General features: G+C 38.0%; 1 protein-coding gene across 2 annotated transcripts in view; it reads right to left on the bottom strand.

The window, feature by feature from the left end:
* Positions 1–17,443, bottom strand: part of REPS2 (RALBP1 associated Eps domain containing 2) — a 213,224-nt gene that overhangs the window by 68,521 nt on the left and 127,260 nt on the right. For both annotated transcript variants that reach the window (XM_012656630.1, XM_012656629.1), the window contains 4 exons: positions 12,804–12,898; positions 7,297–7,366; positions 5,761–5,814; positions 938–983 (listed from right to left, as the gene is read on the bottom strand). In XM_012656630.1, the coding sequence (XP_012512084.1) occupies positions 938–983; positions 5,761–5,814; positions 7,297–7,366; positions 12,804–12,898 (265 nt within the window). The remainder of the gene's footprint in view (positions 1–937; positions 984–5,760; positions 5,815–7,296; positions 7,367–12,803; positions 12,899–17,443) is intronic.

Raw genomic sequence — 17,443 nt, 5'->3', positions numbered from 1 at the left:
ATCTATGCCTTCTATAAACAAGGAAACAAAACCCCAATTTGGAAAATGTAGACATAAAAGATAAAGTAAGGGGTAAATCTTTGATTTACAAAGATATGAGATTTCCTTCAATGTCAGTATTTTAAGCATTTAAAATATGATCAGACTTAAATTTACCTTCTCAAGAATGTGTCTGGTAGCCAAAGGAGGGAAAAAGTCACTAAGAGCCAAAGCAAGACTTAGAAAACACACACATAGTACCTATCTTTCACTGCAGTTCCACTGGTGAAGAGCGCTCCCAGTACCATTTCCTCTCTTTGATGGATTAATTCTATTAGTGTTTCTATATTTCCTGTTGCTCCTCTCTTTTGCATCTGATGTCAACCGAAGCTCTGCCTTACTGACTTTCCATCTTCTACTAGCTTCTAACTACTTAAAAAATGTGAGGCTGACAAGAGGCACTAAGATAGACTCAAACAAACCGTAAGCACTGCTCACCTGAAGCTTCAAGCTTCACTGAAGTCCTCATAAGCATTTTCTTTCCCTAGTCTAGATTTTATTCCCCAGACTTCTTACTTTTTGGTATTCCTCTTGTCATGATAGCAAATTCCAGTGTTTGTTACCTTTGAACCATAGTTCCCTCTTTTCAAAGCTACTTCCCCCCCTACTAGTTATCACTCTGCAACAACTGGGTCATCCCACACAACCCACTTCACAGCAGGGGGCCAAAGAGCATCAGCTGCCACCTTCCAGCACTAATGACCAGCTGCAGAAACTAAGAGGCTCTCCAGCATCACCGAATGTTCCCATGAGGCCACTCATTAGTGAAATGGTCAGATCCTGAGATTTCAATCTAAGGGGAAAGGAAATCATGCATTGGGTTTTCGGTTTGGGGCTTTCATTTGTAATCAGGGACAGGGCACAAAGGGCATTAAAGCAGAAATTAAACAAACACTACCTGGATCTTGGTCTTGCTTTGACACTGTTGGAATCCTTAGGAGTTGCTGAAACAAAAATTATTTGTTGTTTGCTTGGGTTTCATTTCTGCAGTTAAACAGGTTTATATGCAGCACCTGGGCTAGTATAGAACACATCAACAGGTAAATGTGGAATACAAATGTCCACGTGGAGAACTTAACCACTTTCACATTGTCATGATTTTCTCATTTTAAGTCTAAAGCGAAAACGCAATTAAAAGGAAAGAAAGCCAGCATATTTTTCCTTTTGTCACAATACTGAGAAGCTATTCTCAAATCCGAGTTGATTAATGAAGACATTCCAGTATAAAAAGGCAACCCCTTATAGGGGGTTGTCTTTTTATATAATGATGGATTCACACTTGAGGGTTTCTTGGTCTATCATGATAGCCTAGTAATAGATTTTGAACCAGTCTCCCCTGAAGGCTAGGAAGAAGTCTATCTGGCTACACATTTTTTAAAAATATACTAGCAAGGCAGCAAGGCCACAAGAAAGCAAAGTTCCCACAAGTTAAGTTGAAATGAGCTATGTTGCTCTTCCTATAAGAAAATATTCTTTGTGTCCCACATCTCTGTGACCAAATCATACGGAGAATATTATGAAATAAAATCATTAAATACTTTGTCAGCCACATGACTTTTCCTCATCAAATTTAAATCACAAACTAACTTGCTCACTACCAACACCAATGTAGTCCTCTTTCCCGTCACAAGTTGTGAAGAGTAATTAGAAACATTTACAAAAATATTAATCCTCTTTTTATGTTTTCAATGTTTTCCTCTATGGAAGACAACTTTAGGAACCAGTATCTACGCTATGGTTTTGCAAATACTGTAAATTGTTCACCATCAAATGTCATAAGAATTCATAGAAAGAGCACTGAGGAACAAGGAAAACATAATTTATTTGTTTTCACAGATTCTTCTGAAAAGAAAAGGTCTCACTGCATTATCCCATCCTCGTTTACGTTGCTCCAAAGATAAAATCCCTCCTTGGTGTGGAGCAGCCTGACTTTATGATGATCATTAAAATCCTTGGGTTAGATAAGCAGGGCAGAAAGGGGAGCTGAGAATCCTCACAAATGCTAACAAGGCACAAAGCAAACTACTGATATATATTCCCTTAGATGTGGTCAACTGCAGAAGAGATGCCTTTCTCCCAACCTAAGCATTCTGGCTTGTTATAGTGAGAACACAGGCATCTTCTGGCTTCACATGACTGAAACACTGCCACAGCCCTGGAAAGTACAGAGAGCCCAAGGAGTCAGAGTTCCCCTCTTGCCCATTATTGTGTACCTGCACCTGGATACAGATGGAAAAATCCCTCCCTCCCACCTGCAAACCCCAGGCAGCAAAGAAGGGCGGCCTGAGTGGGGGAGCCTCTCTTCCCACCAACAAGGCTGCCTTGGAGCTGGGTGGGCAGAGTGTGACCAGACTCACCGCAGAGCTGGGGAAGCCCTCTGGGCAGGCTGCCTGCGGCTGGCTCCGTGGCCTTCTTCTCCCTCAGGCCCCACTGCTTTCAAGAAATACGTGGGTAGGAGAGGTCCTGGCCATGTTAAAATACCGTTCCCCAAACCAGACCACGGTGACTGTTAATTCCTTTGTCAACTGCCATTATCTTTGCCTTTTTGCTGGTGTAGGAATGGGTGTGGAAGGAGGGGTGAGCCCTGCTGGTGAGAGATAGACAGACAGACAGATGGGGTGAGGATGTGGATGAGCAGTGGAGAGACAGGGCCAGAGACCAGGCCAGGAGTCCTGAGGCCTGGGCGGTCCTCCTGGCCATGACACTAACTAGCTGTTACCTCCCCAAACTTCATTTTCCTCACAAAAACACAGCCCCTTTCTCATAAGGACAGATAAGAAGGTGAAGGTTCTTTGAAAACTGAATGTATTTGTATTTTAGAATTTCAAAACATTATTGTTGTAGAAGCATAAATAAAACTCCTAATTTTTCAAGCTTTGGAGATCTGGTTCCTTCTAGGACAGCAAAGGAGGTACAGGTGGGAACAGGTAATGGAAGGAGAGAACTGCTTTACCCCAGTAAAACCACGGAGTGATAGCTGGCAATGGAGCAGCTGCTAAAATCACCAACATCAGTCTGAAGACTGCACTGGAAGGGTGAACTGACCTAAAACCTCAGCATGACCCAGACACATCAAGAAAAAGATTTTTTGTGCAGTGGGCTCTATTGAATTAGGTTGGAATGGAATGTTGGTTAAGAAATCTCTTAGACTCCACTAACATATTCACTTTCAGCAATTAAAAGGGTATGGGTATATGAAAAAATATTTAACAAGGAATGTCTCCATTCCCTGATAACATAGTACCACCCCATCTATCACCAGTACATCCTCATCTTCATCATCATGATTACCACCAACTGTGGGAGAGCAGGGCAGGGAGATGCTTCTCCTTCCACTTGCAAAAATATATCCTAGACAGGTCTTGGTAGGTCTCCACAGGTTTCAGCCTAGAACAAGCTGAACACTACTTCTAGTTAACTCTTCTATCATCCTCCAAGCCTCCAAAAGTCAGACTTGGTCTTTGGTGCATGTGAATATCTGCAAAAATGGCAACGGCATGCTGTGCAGTGAATTCAAGCAGATGCCAATGAATGTATCACACATAGCTTCTCATTTAGCTGGAAGGGGGAAGAAGAATGACAACTTCCTGGAACATTCCAGGCATGTCATCTTTCCAAGAAATGGGAACAGGAAGAGAGAGCAAGCCTAAAGTTAACCCTCCGAACAGGTAGCAACTGAACTGAGGTGAACTGTCCACATGGCATGGACAGCCACCTGGCATTCTAAATCACCACCTTGCAACTCTTGTGTCTCGCACTGGGAATCCAAACATTTCCCAGGAAAGAGGATATTAACTATGTTTGACATGAGGGAGTCCCTCATAGCCAGAAAGGGGCGGCAGTGGGAAGAACAAATCAGAAAACATACAGCATGTTTCCAGGCACAACGTGACACAAATCCAGATATACTTCACGTACTGTGGCACACCTGTTAGGTTTTGTTTGGTGATGCCATATCCTAGTCAGTGAAGGAATGTTAAAAATGAGATCTAGGCCGGGCGTGGTGGCTCACGCCTGTAATCCTAGCTCTCTGGGAGGCCGAGGCGGGCGGATTGTTTGAGCTCAGGAGTTTGAAACCAGCCTGAGCAAGAGCGAGACCCCGTCTCTACTAAAAATAGAAAGAAATTAATCGGACAACTAAAAATATATAGAAAAAATTAGCCGGGCATGGTGGCGCATGCCTGTAGTCCCAGCTACTCGGGAGGCTGAGGCAGAAGGATTGCTTGAGCCCAGGAGTTTGGGGTTGCTGTGAGCTAGGATGACGCCACGGCACTCACTCTAGCCTGGGCAACAAAAGCGAGACTCTGTCTCAAAAAAAAAAAAAATGAGATCTAAAGCTCATGCCCAGAGAACACTTAATCTCGTGCTAAGAACCCTAAAAAAACTAGAAAGAGTTATGATCCTTAAAGACTGCTGGAGAAGCACCAATTTAACACTCCAAATTTAAATAGCTTTTGCTAATGCCATAACATGAAATTTACCAACACTGGAATGCATCCACTTTAGCTCCAGAAATTAGAGCTGGAAAAACTGACTTCAGACATTTGGCCTACATCAATAGAGCATTTCACCCTATGATGAATGGACCCAATCAGTTTCAAAAATCAAAATTAAGCTTGTGAATTCCCACTACTTTTGGAATCGCGATTGATCTACAATCTTAATTTTCTATTTTGTAGCATCACCTTCTAGACGTAGTGGTTCCCGAAACAGGCTAAGCACCAGAATCACCTGGGGAGCTGCCTGAAAATACAGATTCTCAGGCCTCCATCACTGACACCAATCATATATTCTCATGCATATATTCTCTCTCTCTTTCCCTGCCCCTTTCTCCCTCCCTCCCCCAACTCCTTCCTCTCCCTCCACCCTCTCTTTTAACCCTTGAATGAGCTTGGCATTTGGAAAATATTGTATCACAGGATAAGGTTCAACATTATATTGATTCCTCTGTTCCAACTTTAAACAAATAAGCCTGGGGTGATAGCTAGCTAATCACAACAAACATGATCTACTTAATAAATATGCAAGAGAGATAACAGCAAGAGGTAAAGCAGCAACTTCATTCATGTCCTCATAAGCAGAGCTCCAAACAGTAATACCTTCCATAGCCACTTTGTTTTTAACTAGGTTTATTTTGGTTCAATGATGGCACCATCGAGAGAACGCTGAGGACACAGGCCCAGCTATTCTCCATGGCTCCACAGACACAGTTTTGACTCTCCAAGAAACTGGACAAACATAACTTATTTTTCTCCTTGGTATCTACTCCATGTATAAGCACATATACTTGCTGTCCGGGTGGTGAAGCATAATGAAACTATTTGGGATTTTTGCTTTGGAAATGGAAAATAACCAACTCTGGGCTTCTAGTTGATCTATCCCCTCAGTTCCTTACCCTACACAGAAACCATAATGGCTTGTTGAAATCATTTTACCTCCAAGCCTTCTCAATTTTACACTTAGTAACAAGACCCTAAATTCACACTGAGTGATCCTTTCAGTGAAACCTAAATTCAGAACTTAAAAAGAAATTACCTTCTTCTCATACCTGAAAAGAAAAAAAGGATAAAAAGCCAAAAGTTTTCCTTATAATAAAACACAAGACAAATATTTAGAGAGAAACACACTATCACAGAGGTGGCAATCTTCTACTCACTGAAACTTAGTTTTCTTAATTACAAATAATTACATGAAAAGTATATGAATATGGTTTTCTCCTACCTGGATCCTCAGACACGTCCTTTGGTAAGGCTTCGTTGGTAGTACTTTTCAAAGCTAGTGGTGTTTTGTTTTATTTTTAAGGAACAAGAAAGAGAAGGGAGAAGAAAATCTATAAAATTTTTATTTCTGAGGCATATTACATTAAAACAAAGAATCCCTAGTCATCACTTACAAAAAACAGATCTTACAAACCTCTAGAAGTTGCTATAGCATTTGCTAAAACAATAAAGACCTCCTGGGGTATGGAAACAGGTGCACCTCCTCCAGAGAGCAAAGATAAATTTTCAACTTTCCAGAGAGCACCTCTAGTGGTTAGGAGGAATATTACCAAGAAGTATCAGGAATTTCCCCCTCTCATTCCTGACATCCAGACCAATGACATGAGAATCCCTGGGTGTGAAACCCAGGCTTCAATATTTTTAGAGCTTGCCTGGTTATTCCACTGTGAAATCATGGCTAAGATCCACCAGTTAAGAGAGTGATTAGAGTACATACTACTGCAACGTCCAGTTCTGTCTGCTTCTGCTGAGCAAGTATTTAAATAGAGAGCATACAATTACTGTTCCTTGGAAAACTTGTTTTTCACATTCAGCCCCTGTACAATGCTGAATCAATGGCGGATCCCAATAATAAAACCTGAAATAGCTTCACTGATTTTTAGTCCCTTCAAATAAGCTTCTCATTCATGGGTAGCGAATCAATATCAGATAACAGAATACTAGCTTGAGACTTAGAAAATTTTGGTTCTTGCCCAAGCTCTTTCTCTTAATAACTAAGCAAATGATTCATACTGCTTGAATTTCAGTTTACTCATCTCAAAATTTTAGGCGATAAAACATACCAGCCTCCGCTCAGTTTTGTGAGGACTGAAAAAGACAGTGTATGCCAAAGGACCTAGTAGATTATAAAGCATTATACAATGTATAGGGGGTGAGGGAGAGGGTCCCTTCCACACTTCTAGCTATTCTCAGGCCAACTCATCCCTGTGCTTGATGGCAGCACTAACATGGAATACCGTGCTGTACTGCTTGTCAGCCACCCAGTAAGATATGCAAATTGTAGCTGGCTCCACAGCACACATCTATGCCCACAAAGCCACCAAGAAACAGATAAAGCCCAGAGCCAAAAGCTCTGCCTAGAAGAGAACTTTCTCATGGATTAGACTTGTGTGCAAATATGCATTGACATTGATGTCCTGGGATCACATCTGCCAGCATGAGATGTTAAGCTCTCAATTCTTTCAGCTTCCAGTCATTTCCTAACTCCTAGGAGACCAGATTACAATGTAAAGTGTCAGAGTAGCCTGAGGGTTAGCAGTGACTAGTGGGCCAATGAGTTGTGGGGCTTTGGATACTCAAGCTATTGCTACCACTTTATGAACTACTGCTTTGTGACAATTTGAACTACTTAATCTATCCAATGTGTTTACATACTGAGAGCTGTCCTCACATGCTCTAGAAGCCAGGCATTCCAAGAAAGTAGAAAAGGAAACAGAAGTAGATGTCCGTAAAGGAAGAAAATTCATTCTTTTCATACCTTGCTTGTCATCACCAGTTGCATCTTGGGTAGGAACAGGAAAGTCTGCCATGTCTTTAACAGATGCCATCTTTGAAAAGAAAATTAAATGAATCATACAGGTAGGAATGGAAATTAAATGACGTGCACATATGATGAAAATGTTTTAAAAGCTATACTTCTTGCCAACATTTCTGTCCTCGGTAAACCCTGACATTTAACAGTATCTTATGTTTTTAGGCTCCTAGTGAGGTATAAGTTAATTTGTATCGATATTTTTATATACACAGAAGAAAAAATAATGATTCAGATCAAAGCATGTGTGTTAAATCTGAATCTGGACTGGGATTCAGCCCGAGAATTGGACAGCGTTTGTCCGTTCAGCCAAGAACAAACCTGTCCTTTACGTATCTTGTCACAAGCAGAGAGAGGTTCTGACAAGTGGCCCCAGAATATGGGTTATTTGCCAGGATTTGTCATGAAGAGGGTATCCAACCCTGATTAAAAAATAACCTCCTTGCTATAGAATAAGAGAATTTTATTGATGAGCGGATCAAAATTTTCTCCTAACTTACATATGGGGGACATCCTCACTTATATAATACTAATAAGATGAATACTCAAATTGATCAAGTCTGAATTAGTTTTTAATTGTTTAAAATCTTACCATAAATTTATTTCCTATAAACTCTCAATTAATATGCATTCTAACCGTAGTTAATAATAATGTATGGTATACTTGAAAACTGCTAACAGAGTTGATCTTAAATGTTCTTACCACAAAAAAAGATAAATATGTGAGGTGACAGATATGTTAATTAGCCTGATTGTGGTAATCATTTCACAATGTATACATACGCCAAATGTCATAAATACATATAAGTTTTGTCAATTATACTTCAATAAAGCTGGAAAAGAATATGCACTCTAAGGTCTGTGATAAGATTCACTTAAAGAATAACATGCTCATATTTACTTTATATATGCAAACGCTGGAAAGATACATATATTGAAGGGTGACTCAGTAGATGGAAGAAAGGTTTGAGGAAGAGGACTTTTCACTATATGCCTTTTGATATTCTTTATATTTTAACATATTCAAAAATCAAATAAAGATAAATTTTAAAACTTAAAGGAAAGAGAGTAAATTCCTGGAGCTGTCCCATGCTCCAAAAGGTTAATTGGTTTACCTCTTAGAACCAAAACAATCCCAGAGAGATAAGCAGTACTTTTGTTTTTAAACTGTTACAAGGAATGAGGTTAAAGTACTACTTCGGAGGAATCTGACTAGGATTTAACAATTCTCAGTCAGGTAATTCTTGGCATTATAACAAAGCCTCCAGATACAATTTCCCATTCAAAGTCTACTATCTCCAATAAAACAACGTATAATATTTGAACAGTGTATTTCTTTTACTGCCTTCTCCCATCTGGATTATAAACCAGATCTCTTTGAAGAAGAAAATTAGGAATAGACAATGTAGATAAAGAGAAATTTTTAAAAACTGCTGAAAGAAATTAAATATCTAAATAAATGGAAAGATATCCCGTGTTCATGCATTAGAAGACTTTATATTATTAAGATGGCCATATTCCCCAAATGGATCTACACGTTCAATGCAATCCTTTTTTTTCTTTTGGCAGAATCTGACAAGCTTGTTCTAAATTTCATGTGGAAATGTAAGGGAGCTAGAATAGCCAAAATATTATTTAAAAAGAAGAACAAAGTTAAAGTACTCACACTTCCAGTTTCAAAACTTACCACAAAGTTACAGTAATCAAGACAGTGTTGTACTGGCATAATCATAAACATAGAGATCAATGGAATAGAATCGAGAACATAGAAATAAACCCTTAGATTTACAGTCAATTGATTTTCAACAAGGGTGCAAGACAATTCAATGTGAAAACAATTGACTTTTCAACAAATGGCACTGGGACAATCAGAAATCCACATACAAAAAAATTATTAATAAGTTGGATCCCTTCCTAAGAGCATACACAAAAATTAACTCAAAATGGATCACAGACCTAAATGTAAAGCATAAAACTATAAAACTCTTAGAAGAAAACATGGGAGTAATTCTTTGTGATTTTTTATTAGGCAATGGTTTCTTAGCTTTCACACCAAAGCGCACGAACACTTACAACTCAGTAATAGACAAATAATCCAGTTTAAAGATGGACAAAGGACTTGAACAGACACTTCAGCAAAGAAGATATATAAATGATGTTAACAAGCATATGAAAAGATGCTCAACGTCATTATTCATTAGGAAATTCAAATCAAAACCACAATGAGATACTTCATTCCACCAGGATGGCTAAAATCAAAAAGATAGATAATAACAAGTGTTAGCAAGGATGTGGGGAAATTGGAATCCTCACACACTGCTGGTGGGGAAATTTAAAATAGTGCAGCTGCTTTGGAAAGCAGTTTGGTCAGTTTTCAAAAACTTAAACACAAAGTTATGATAAAATCGAACAATTCTACTCCTAGGTATAATATATCTCCAAGAGAACCGAAAATCTATGTCCACACAAAAATTTGTATATGTATGTTCATAGTAGCATTATTTATAATGCCAAAAGTGAAAATAACCCAAATGTCTATCAACTGAGGAATGGATAAACAAAATGTGTTATATACATAAATGGAATATTATTCAGCCATAAAAAGGAATGAAGCACTGATACATGCTATGACATGAGTCAACCTTGAAAAGGTTACACTAAGTTAAAGAAGTCAGTCACTAAACATCACGTACTATATGATTCCATTTATGTGAAATGTCCATGTTAGGCAAATCCAGAGACAGAAAATAGACCAGTGATTACCAGAGGCTGGCAGAGAGGAGGGAATAGTGCAGGGTTTCTCTTTGGAGTGATGAAAATGTTCTAAAATTAGACTGTAGGTCTAATTTTGGTTCAGCAACTCTGTTAATATACTAAAAAAATATGAATTGTATACTTGCAATGGATATGGTATGTGAAATATATCTCAATAAAGCTATTTATAAAAGAAAGAAATCTAGTAATATAAGGAACACTGCTAAGGAAGAATATACCTGAAATTATAAACTGTAATTCTTTTTTTTTTTTGTAGGTTGCATGCCTTTAATTTTTATTTCAAAATATTAAGGGGGTACAAATGTTTTTGTCATATGGATACCTTTTATAATGCTCATGTCCATCACCTGAATATGTCTACTGTACGTGACGGGTAGGTTTTACACCTCCCCTCCTAACCCGTCTCCCTGTTTCTTGATTTCCAATGACCTTCACATCTCTCTGTGCCCATCGTATTATATAATCCGTAATTCTTGACAGAAATAAGTACACAGTTACAACTCTGCTGTCTTTAGAAAAAGAGGCACTGCTAAGCAAATTTCTCATACCTTGAGACCTAAATCAGCCACAGCTTTGTTCACAACGCCAATACCTATGCTAGCATCATCATTCACAGGGCTGGTACCAAAATCTACAAAACTCCATGCATTCAGGATAGAATAAAAGACTAGCAGAAAGAACGAGTAACAGTTTAGAACATGAAATATTTAATCATCAACTCTTAAAATCTGACATATACTTCTTGAATGGTCAAACCACCAGTTAACTCTATTACTTTGCCTTTGAATTCTGTTTACTATATTCACTATCTAAAAACACCCATCTTCAAAAATAACAGTTTGGTTGGAAAAAAGGGGTTTTTTTGTTGTTGTTTTGCTTTCTTGCACAAAAAAAACAGAAGACTAGGTAGTTTTCAACCTCCTCTCCCCAAGGGGTCCAGATGAAGTGATACAGAAGTATATAAAACTAGCTGCCCATAATGTCCATAAAAGTGAATATATATAATCTCATTAAGGACATCTGCCCAGGGCGTGTGCGCGCGCACACGCGTGTAAAACAGACTTTATGGCCGCCTGTATATTTCCTCTTCTTTCCTTTTGGGCAGATGATAAATGACTACATGGAAAAAGCAACATGAGTCAGCAACATAATTTCTACAAAAAATAAGTATTATTTGTCTCTTTTATAAGGGTGGAGACCATCTAATACCATGGTAAGATGGAACAATATATTTATAGAGAAAGAAGAAGAGCTTATGATATTTTTAAGAAAATCACCTAACAACCTCATAATTTTATACAAGCAGGGGAGCCATCACAAAAAAAAAAAAAAAAAAAAAAGGCAACTGTGTCAGAGAGGAATAGAGGCATTCATCCTAGCTTAATAAGCAAACCTTTCTAGACACTGCCAGAAGCCCCAAAGTAAACTGAGCGCCATCCCAAGTGGCAAACTATTATATTTGCTTCTTTATCATATGCATTCTGTAGAAAAAGAAATGTTAAAAACCAAAATTCTTCAAATGCATATCCACCACTCCTCCTGAAATCACTTTTCTTTGTAACTTTTTCCCATAAGCAGAAATCAGCTGAGGAATGTACCATGAAGGCTACAACTCAAAGAAAGAGTAGAAGAGCAGCAAAGAGAGATGCCACTCAAAGGGGTACTGGAGACGCAGTCCAGACTGGCTCACGGGAGAGCAGGGACGTCATCGGTAACACACGCTGGAGGCATGAGAGCCCCATGGGAGAGAACAGATAATCACGCACAGTCACAAAAAATTAAAGAAATGTCCCTGTATCCTGCTTTTGACTTCTATCACCTTGTAACGGTTTAACTAGGGTCAGAGGACTCTAATAGGAGGCTGTAAATAAACCTCCATTTATTAAACATTTCTGGTTTTTTTTTAAGGAAAGAGACAGCAGGTATCCTAAGTTGTCATCATAGTAATCATAATGGTGATGATGATGATGATAATGATAGAGGTGACGATAGCATTAATCATAATGACTCCTATCTATTGATCCACAGCTAAGGATCACAAAGCACTTGGCTAAGCCCTTCCCTCAATGGCTCAACATTGAGGGAATTCTCCAAATTTCTTTTCGGGATCATCCAAATCAGTCCTCATTTGCTCCAAAACTAAAAACCCTGACGGACCTCTGAATGTGATTTGGGACCCTCATATAAAGTTCTCAAACCTCTTCTCCAGCTGTGAGCTAGGTTGATGCCACGGCACTCTAGCCCAGGCAACAGAGTGAGACTCTGTCACAAAAAAAAAAAAACCTCTTCTCCAAACTGTTCTGGTTCATTATACTTTGTTAATGCCCAGCTAATAAAAATACAATATAATAAATTGTTTGCTAGGGAATTAAAGCTTAGTTGAAGCAAATAACTTGGCTAGCATTTTCTGGCTCACTATGGCTATACCTAAAAATTTCACCTCTAGAAGTTCTAGAGACTATATTACTTACTTCACCAAATCTAATTTCAGGGAGAAAAGAAAAAAATAATTATAGATACATTATATGTCTAGATTTGAAAAGCTGAGCCCCAAAGGAATTAGCAACTATGAAGAGAAAATGTTATGAAAGTTCATTTTCCAGAGTTTGTAAAGAACACAGGCTAATGGATTTAATTCGATACATATCCTTATTTATTAACATACGAAGATCTTTTACCTCCATCCGATTCAAGTCACGGGGTTGTTGGTTTGCTGGCAGTGACTCTGAATAAGAATCAAATAATGCAGACTCCCGCTTGGGCTTAGGAAAAGCTAAGAAGAAACAAAAAGAATACATAAGAATATTTACTACAGCCACAGTAGCCAGCGTTTCCCATCAGCTTTTCTGTGCTTGTTAAATAAACAACAAAATCATCTGGCTCCTACAGTCCACATATGGCACTAATGTTCAGGTAGTATTTTAAGTTCTTTACATACACAATCCCATACTTCTACTATCCCCACTTGACATGCGATGAAACTGAGGAATGGGGAAGTAAAGCAACATACTCCAGGTCATACAGCTGGCAAACGGAAGAGCAGGGACTTGAACTCCCTGCTGTTCAAGGGTCTGCGCTCTTAGCACTTCGTATTATATAGCACAGCAGTCCTCTTCCACATTAACCATGACTATTGCCAATATGTAAGTTTTAACTATGCTACTAACGTGATTTTTAAATGTAACTATGGTGATAGTTTGAATACTATAAATATTAACTGGAGAAATGCGTCATTTCAGCTATTGTTGGAACTAAATAGGCAACATCTTGTACTGATGTGTGCCCAAGATAACTTCACAAAATACTTATCTCTTTGGTTAGCAAGAATGACAAAAATAAGAGCATAAACTCTTCTTGATTTATAACAAAGAAATACAAATCATGTTATGGGTTTCTTCCAATATACAACAAATGACAGGAGCTAAGCTAATTAGCATGAGGAAAAATCATGCTACTTGGTAAGCTAATTACTTAACACCCAGGCAAGGTCTTAGAAGCAGATTCTGCTTCACTACTTTGTCACAAAGTAATTAGGAAAGAAATATCTCAACAGCTAGAAAATTTGTCAATATTCTGAAGAGGAAAAGCAGATTAGAATAGATAATAAACAGAAGCTACAAATAAAATTTGTCAAGACAAGCTAATTAGGAAATCAAATTTTAATGCAATGTTTTTAAAAACAATTTTGAATCAAATGTGAAAAGTGGATTGGCAGTGTTTTTTTTCTAAGCCTGAGTAAGTTTTTATATTTTATTTCAGAATATTATGGGGGTACAAATGTTTTAGTTACATGGATTGCTTCTGTACTGCTTGAGATAAAGTTGTAAGTGTGATCAACAGCCAGATAGTGTACACTGTACCCATTAGGTATGAATTCACCCATCCACTCCCCCTGCACCTGTTTGATTTCCACTGAGTTTTACATCCTATTGTGCACGTGTGCTGTTCAGTTAGTTCCAATTTAATAGTGAGTACACGTGGTGCTGGTTTTTCCATTCTAGTGATACTTCACTTAGGAGAATGGTCTCCAGTTCCAACCAGTTTGCTACAAAAGGTATTAATTTATTTTTTATGGCTGAGTAGTACTCCATGGTATACATATACCATGCTTTATTAATCCACTCATGTATTGATGGGCACTTGTGTTGATTCCACATCTTTGCGATTATGAATTGTGCTGCAATAAACATTCGAGTGCAAGTGTCTTTTTGATAAAAAGACTTTTTTCCTTTGGGTAAATACTAACTAGCAGAATTGTTGGATCAAATGGCAGGTCTACATTTAGTGCTCTGAGGAATCTCCATACTATTTTCCATAGAGGCTGTACTAGTCTGCAGTCCCACCAACAGTGTATAAGTGTTCTTTCTCTCCACATCCGTGCCAGCATCTATTGTTTTGGGACTTTTTGATAAAAGCCATTCTCACTAGAGTTAGGTGATAACTCATTGTGGTTTTGATTTGCATTTCTCTGATGATTAGTGACGTTGAGCATTTTTTCATATGTTTATTGGCCATTTGTCTATCTTCTTTTGAAAAGCTTCTGTTCATGTCTTTTGCCCACTTTTTAATAGGGTTGTTTGATTTTTTTTTCTTGCTTATTTGCTTGAGTTCTTTATAGATTCTGGTTATTAGCCCTTTATCAGATGTATAGCATGCAAATATTTTCTCCAATTCTGTAGGTTGTCTATTTGTTCTGATGATTGTTTCCTTGGCTGTGCAGAAACTTTTTAATTTAATCAAGTCCCATTTATTTATTTTTGTTGTTGCTGTGATTTCCACTGGGGTCTTCTTCATAAATTCTTTGCCTAGGCCAATATCTAGAAAAGTTTTTCCAACATTTTCTTCTAGAATTCTTATGGTTTCATGTCTTAGGTTTAAGTCTATTACCCATCTTGAATTAATTTTAGTGAGTAGTGAGAGATATGGATCCTGTTTCAATCTTCTACATGTGGCTATCCAATTTGCCCAGCACCATTTATTGAAGAGGGCTTCTTTTCCCCAGTGTATACTGTTGTCTGCTTTGTCAAATATCAGATGGCAATATGTGGATTGTTTTATATCTGGGATCTCTGTTCTGTTCCATTGGTCTATGTCTCTAATTTTGTGCCAGTACCATGCTGTTTTGGTTACTATAGCCTTGTATAGCTTAAAGTATGATAAAGTGATGCCTCCAGATTTGTTCCTTTTGCTTAAGGTTGCTTTTGGCTATTCACGCTCTTTTCTGAATTCCCCACTCAAGAGGCACAGGTTGGCTGAATGGATAAAAAAATATAAGCCAAGTATCTGCTGTCTCCAGGAAACATAACTAACCCACAAGAACTCACTCAGACTCAAGGTGAAGGGATTCAAAAAACTATTCCATGCAAATGGAAATCAAAAGAAAGCTGGGGTAGCCATTCTCATATCAGATAATGTAGACTTCAAACCAACTATGGTAAAGAAGGACAAAGAGGGTCATCATATAATGGCAAAGAGAAAAATGCAACAAGAAGACGTAACAGCCGTAAATATTTATGCACCTAACACAGGTGCACTCAGATTTCTAAAGCAAACCCTACTAGATCTAAACAAAGTGATAAACAACAGCATCATAATAGCGGGGGACTTTAACACTCCACTGACAGAACTGGACAGATCCTCCGAGCAGAAAATAAACAAAGAAACACCGGACTTAAATGGGACCCTAGAGCAAATGGGCCTAACAGACATTTACAGAACATTCTACCCAAAAACTACTGAGTATACATTCTTTTCATCAGCACATGGAACATTCTCTAAGATTGATCACATCGTAGGCCACAAAACATGTCTCAACAAATTCAAAAAAATAGATATTATACCATGTATCTTCTCAGACCACAGTGGAATAAAATTAGAAATCAACTCCAACAGAAACACTCACTTCTACACAAGTCATGGAAATTAAACAACCCACTGCTGAACAATTATTGGGTCAAGGAGGAAATAAAGATGGAAATCAAAAGATTCCTCAAACTAAATGACAAAGCGGACACAAGTTATCAAAATCTATGGGATTCAGCAAAAGCAGTCCTAAGGGGAAAATTTATAGCCTTAAATGCCCACATCAAAAAGACAGAAAGATCACAAATCAACAATCTGATGAATTGTCTCAAGGAACTAGAAAAGGAAGAGCAAATCAAACCCAAACCCAGCAGAAGAAAATAAATAACTAAGGTCAGAGCAGAACTAAATGAAATTGAAAACAAAAAAAATAATGCAGAAGATTAATGAAATAAAAAGTTGGTTCTTTGAAAAGATAAACAAAATTGACAGACCTCTTACTAGATTAATCAGAAACAGAAAAGGACCAAAATAAGCTCAATCAGAAATTAAAAAGGAAATATTACAACTAATACCACAGAAGTATTTAATACAAAATATCATCTGTGAATACTGTAAAAATCTCTATGCACATAAACTCAAGAACGTTGAGGAAATGGACAAATTCCTGGAAACATACAACCTCCCAAAGCTCAATCAGGAAGAAACAGAGCTCCTGAACAGATCAATAGCGAGCAACAAAATTGAAGCAGCAATAAAAAATCTTCCAACAAAAAAAGAAGTCCCGGACCAGATGGTTTCACAGCTGAATTTTATCAGACCTACAAAGGAGAATTGGTACTCATACTGCAGAAATTATTTCATAATATTGAGAAGGAAGGAATCCTCCCCAACTCATTCTAAGAAGCCAGTATCACCTTGATACCAAAGCCAGGAAAGGACATAACAACAACAAAAAAAGAAAACTACAGACCAATATCCCTTATGAAAATAGCTGCAAAAATTTTCAATAAAATTCTAGCAAACCGAATTCAGCAGCACATCAAAAAAAATAATCCACGATGACCAAGTGGGCTTCATCCCAGGGATGCAAGGGTGGTTCAACACACATAAATCCATAAATGTGATTCACCACATAAGCAGAAATAAAGATCATATGATCATCTCAATAGATGCAGAAAAAGCATTTGACAAAATTCAGCAACTTTTTATGACAAAAACTCTTAACAAAACAGGCATAGATGGAACATATCTCAAAATTATAGAAGCCATATATGACAAACCCACAGCCACCAACGCGCTGAATGGGGAAAAGCTGAAAGAATTTCCACTTAGAATCGGAACAAGACAAGGATGCCCACTGTCACCACTTCTATTCAACATGGTGCTGGAAGTCCTAGCCAGAGTAACCAGACAAGAGAAGGAAATTAAGGGTATCCAAATGGAGAAAGAGGAGGTCAAACTGTCACTTTTTGCTGATGATATGATCTTATATCTAGAAAACCCCAAAGATTCC

The sequence above is a fragment of the Propithecus coquereli genome, unplaced genomic scaffold, assembly GCF_000956105.1.
Source record: "Propithecus coquereli isolate 6110/MARCELLA unplaced genomic scaffold, Pcoq_1.0 Scaffold513, whole genome shotgun sequence".
NCBI lineage: Eukaryota > Metazoa > Chordata > Mammalia > Primates > Indriidae > Propithecus > Propithecus coquereli.
This window is presented reverse-complemented; position numbering and strand designations above follow the sequence as displayed.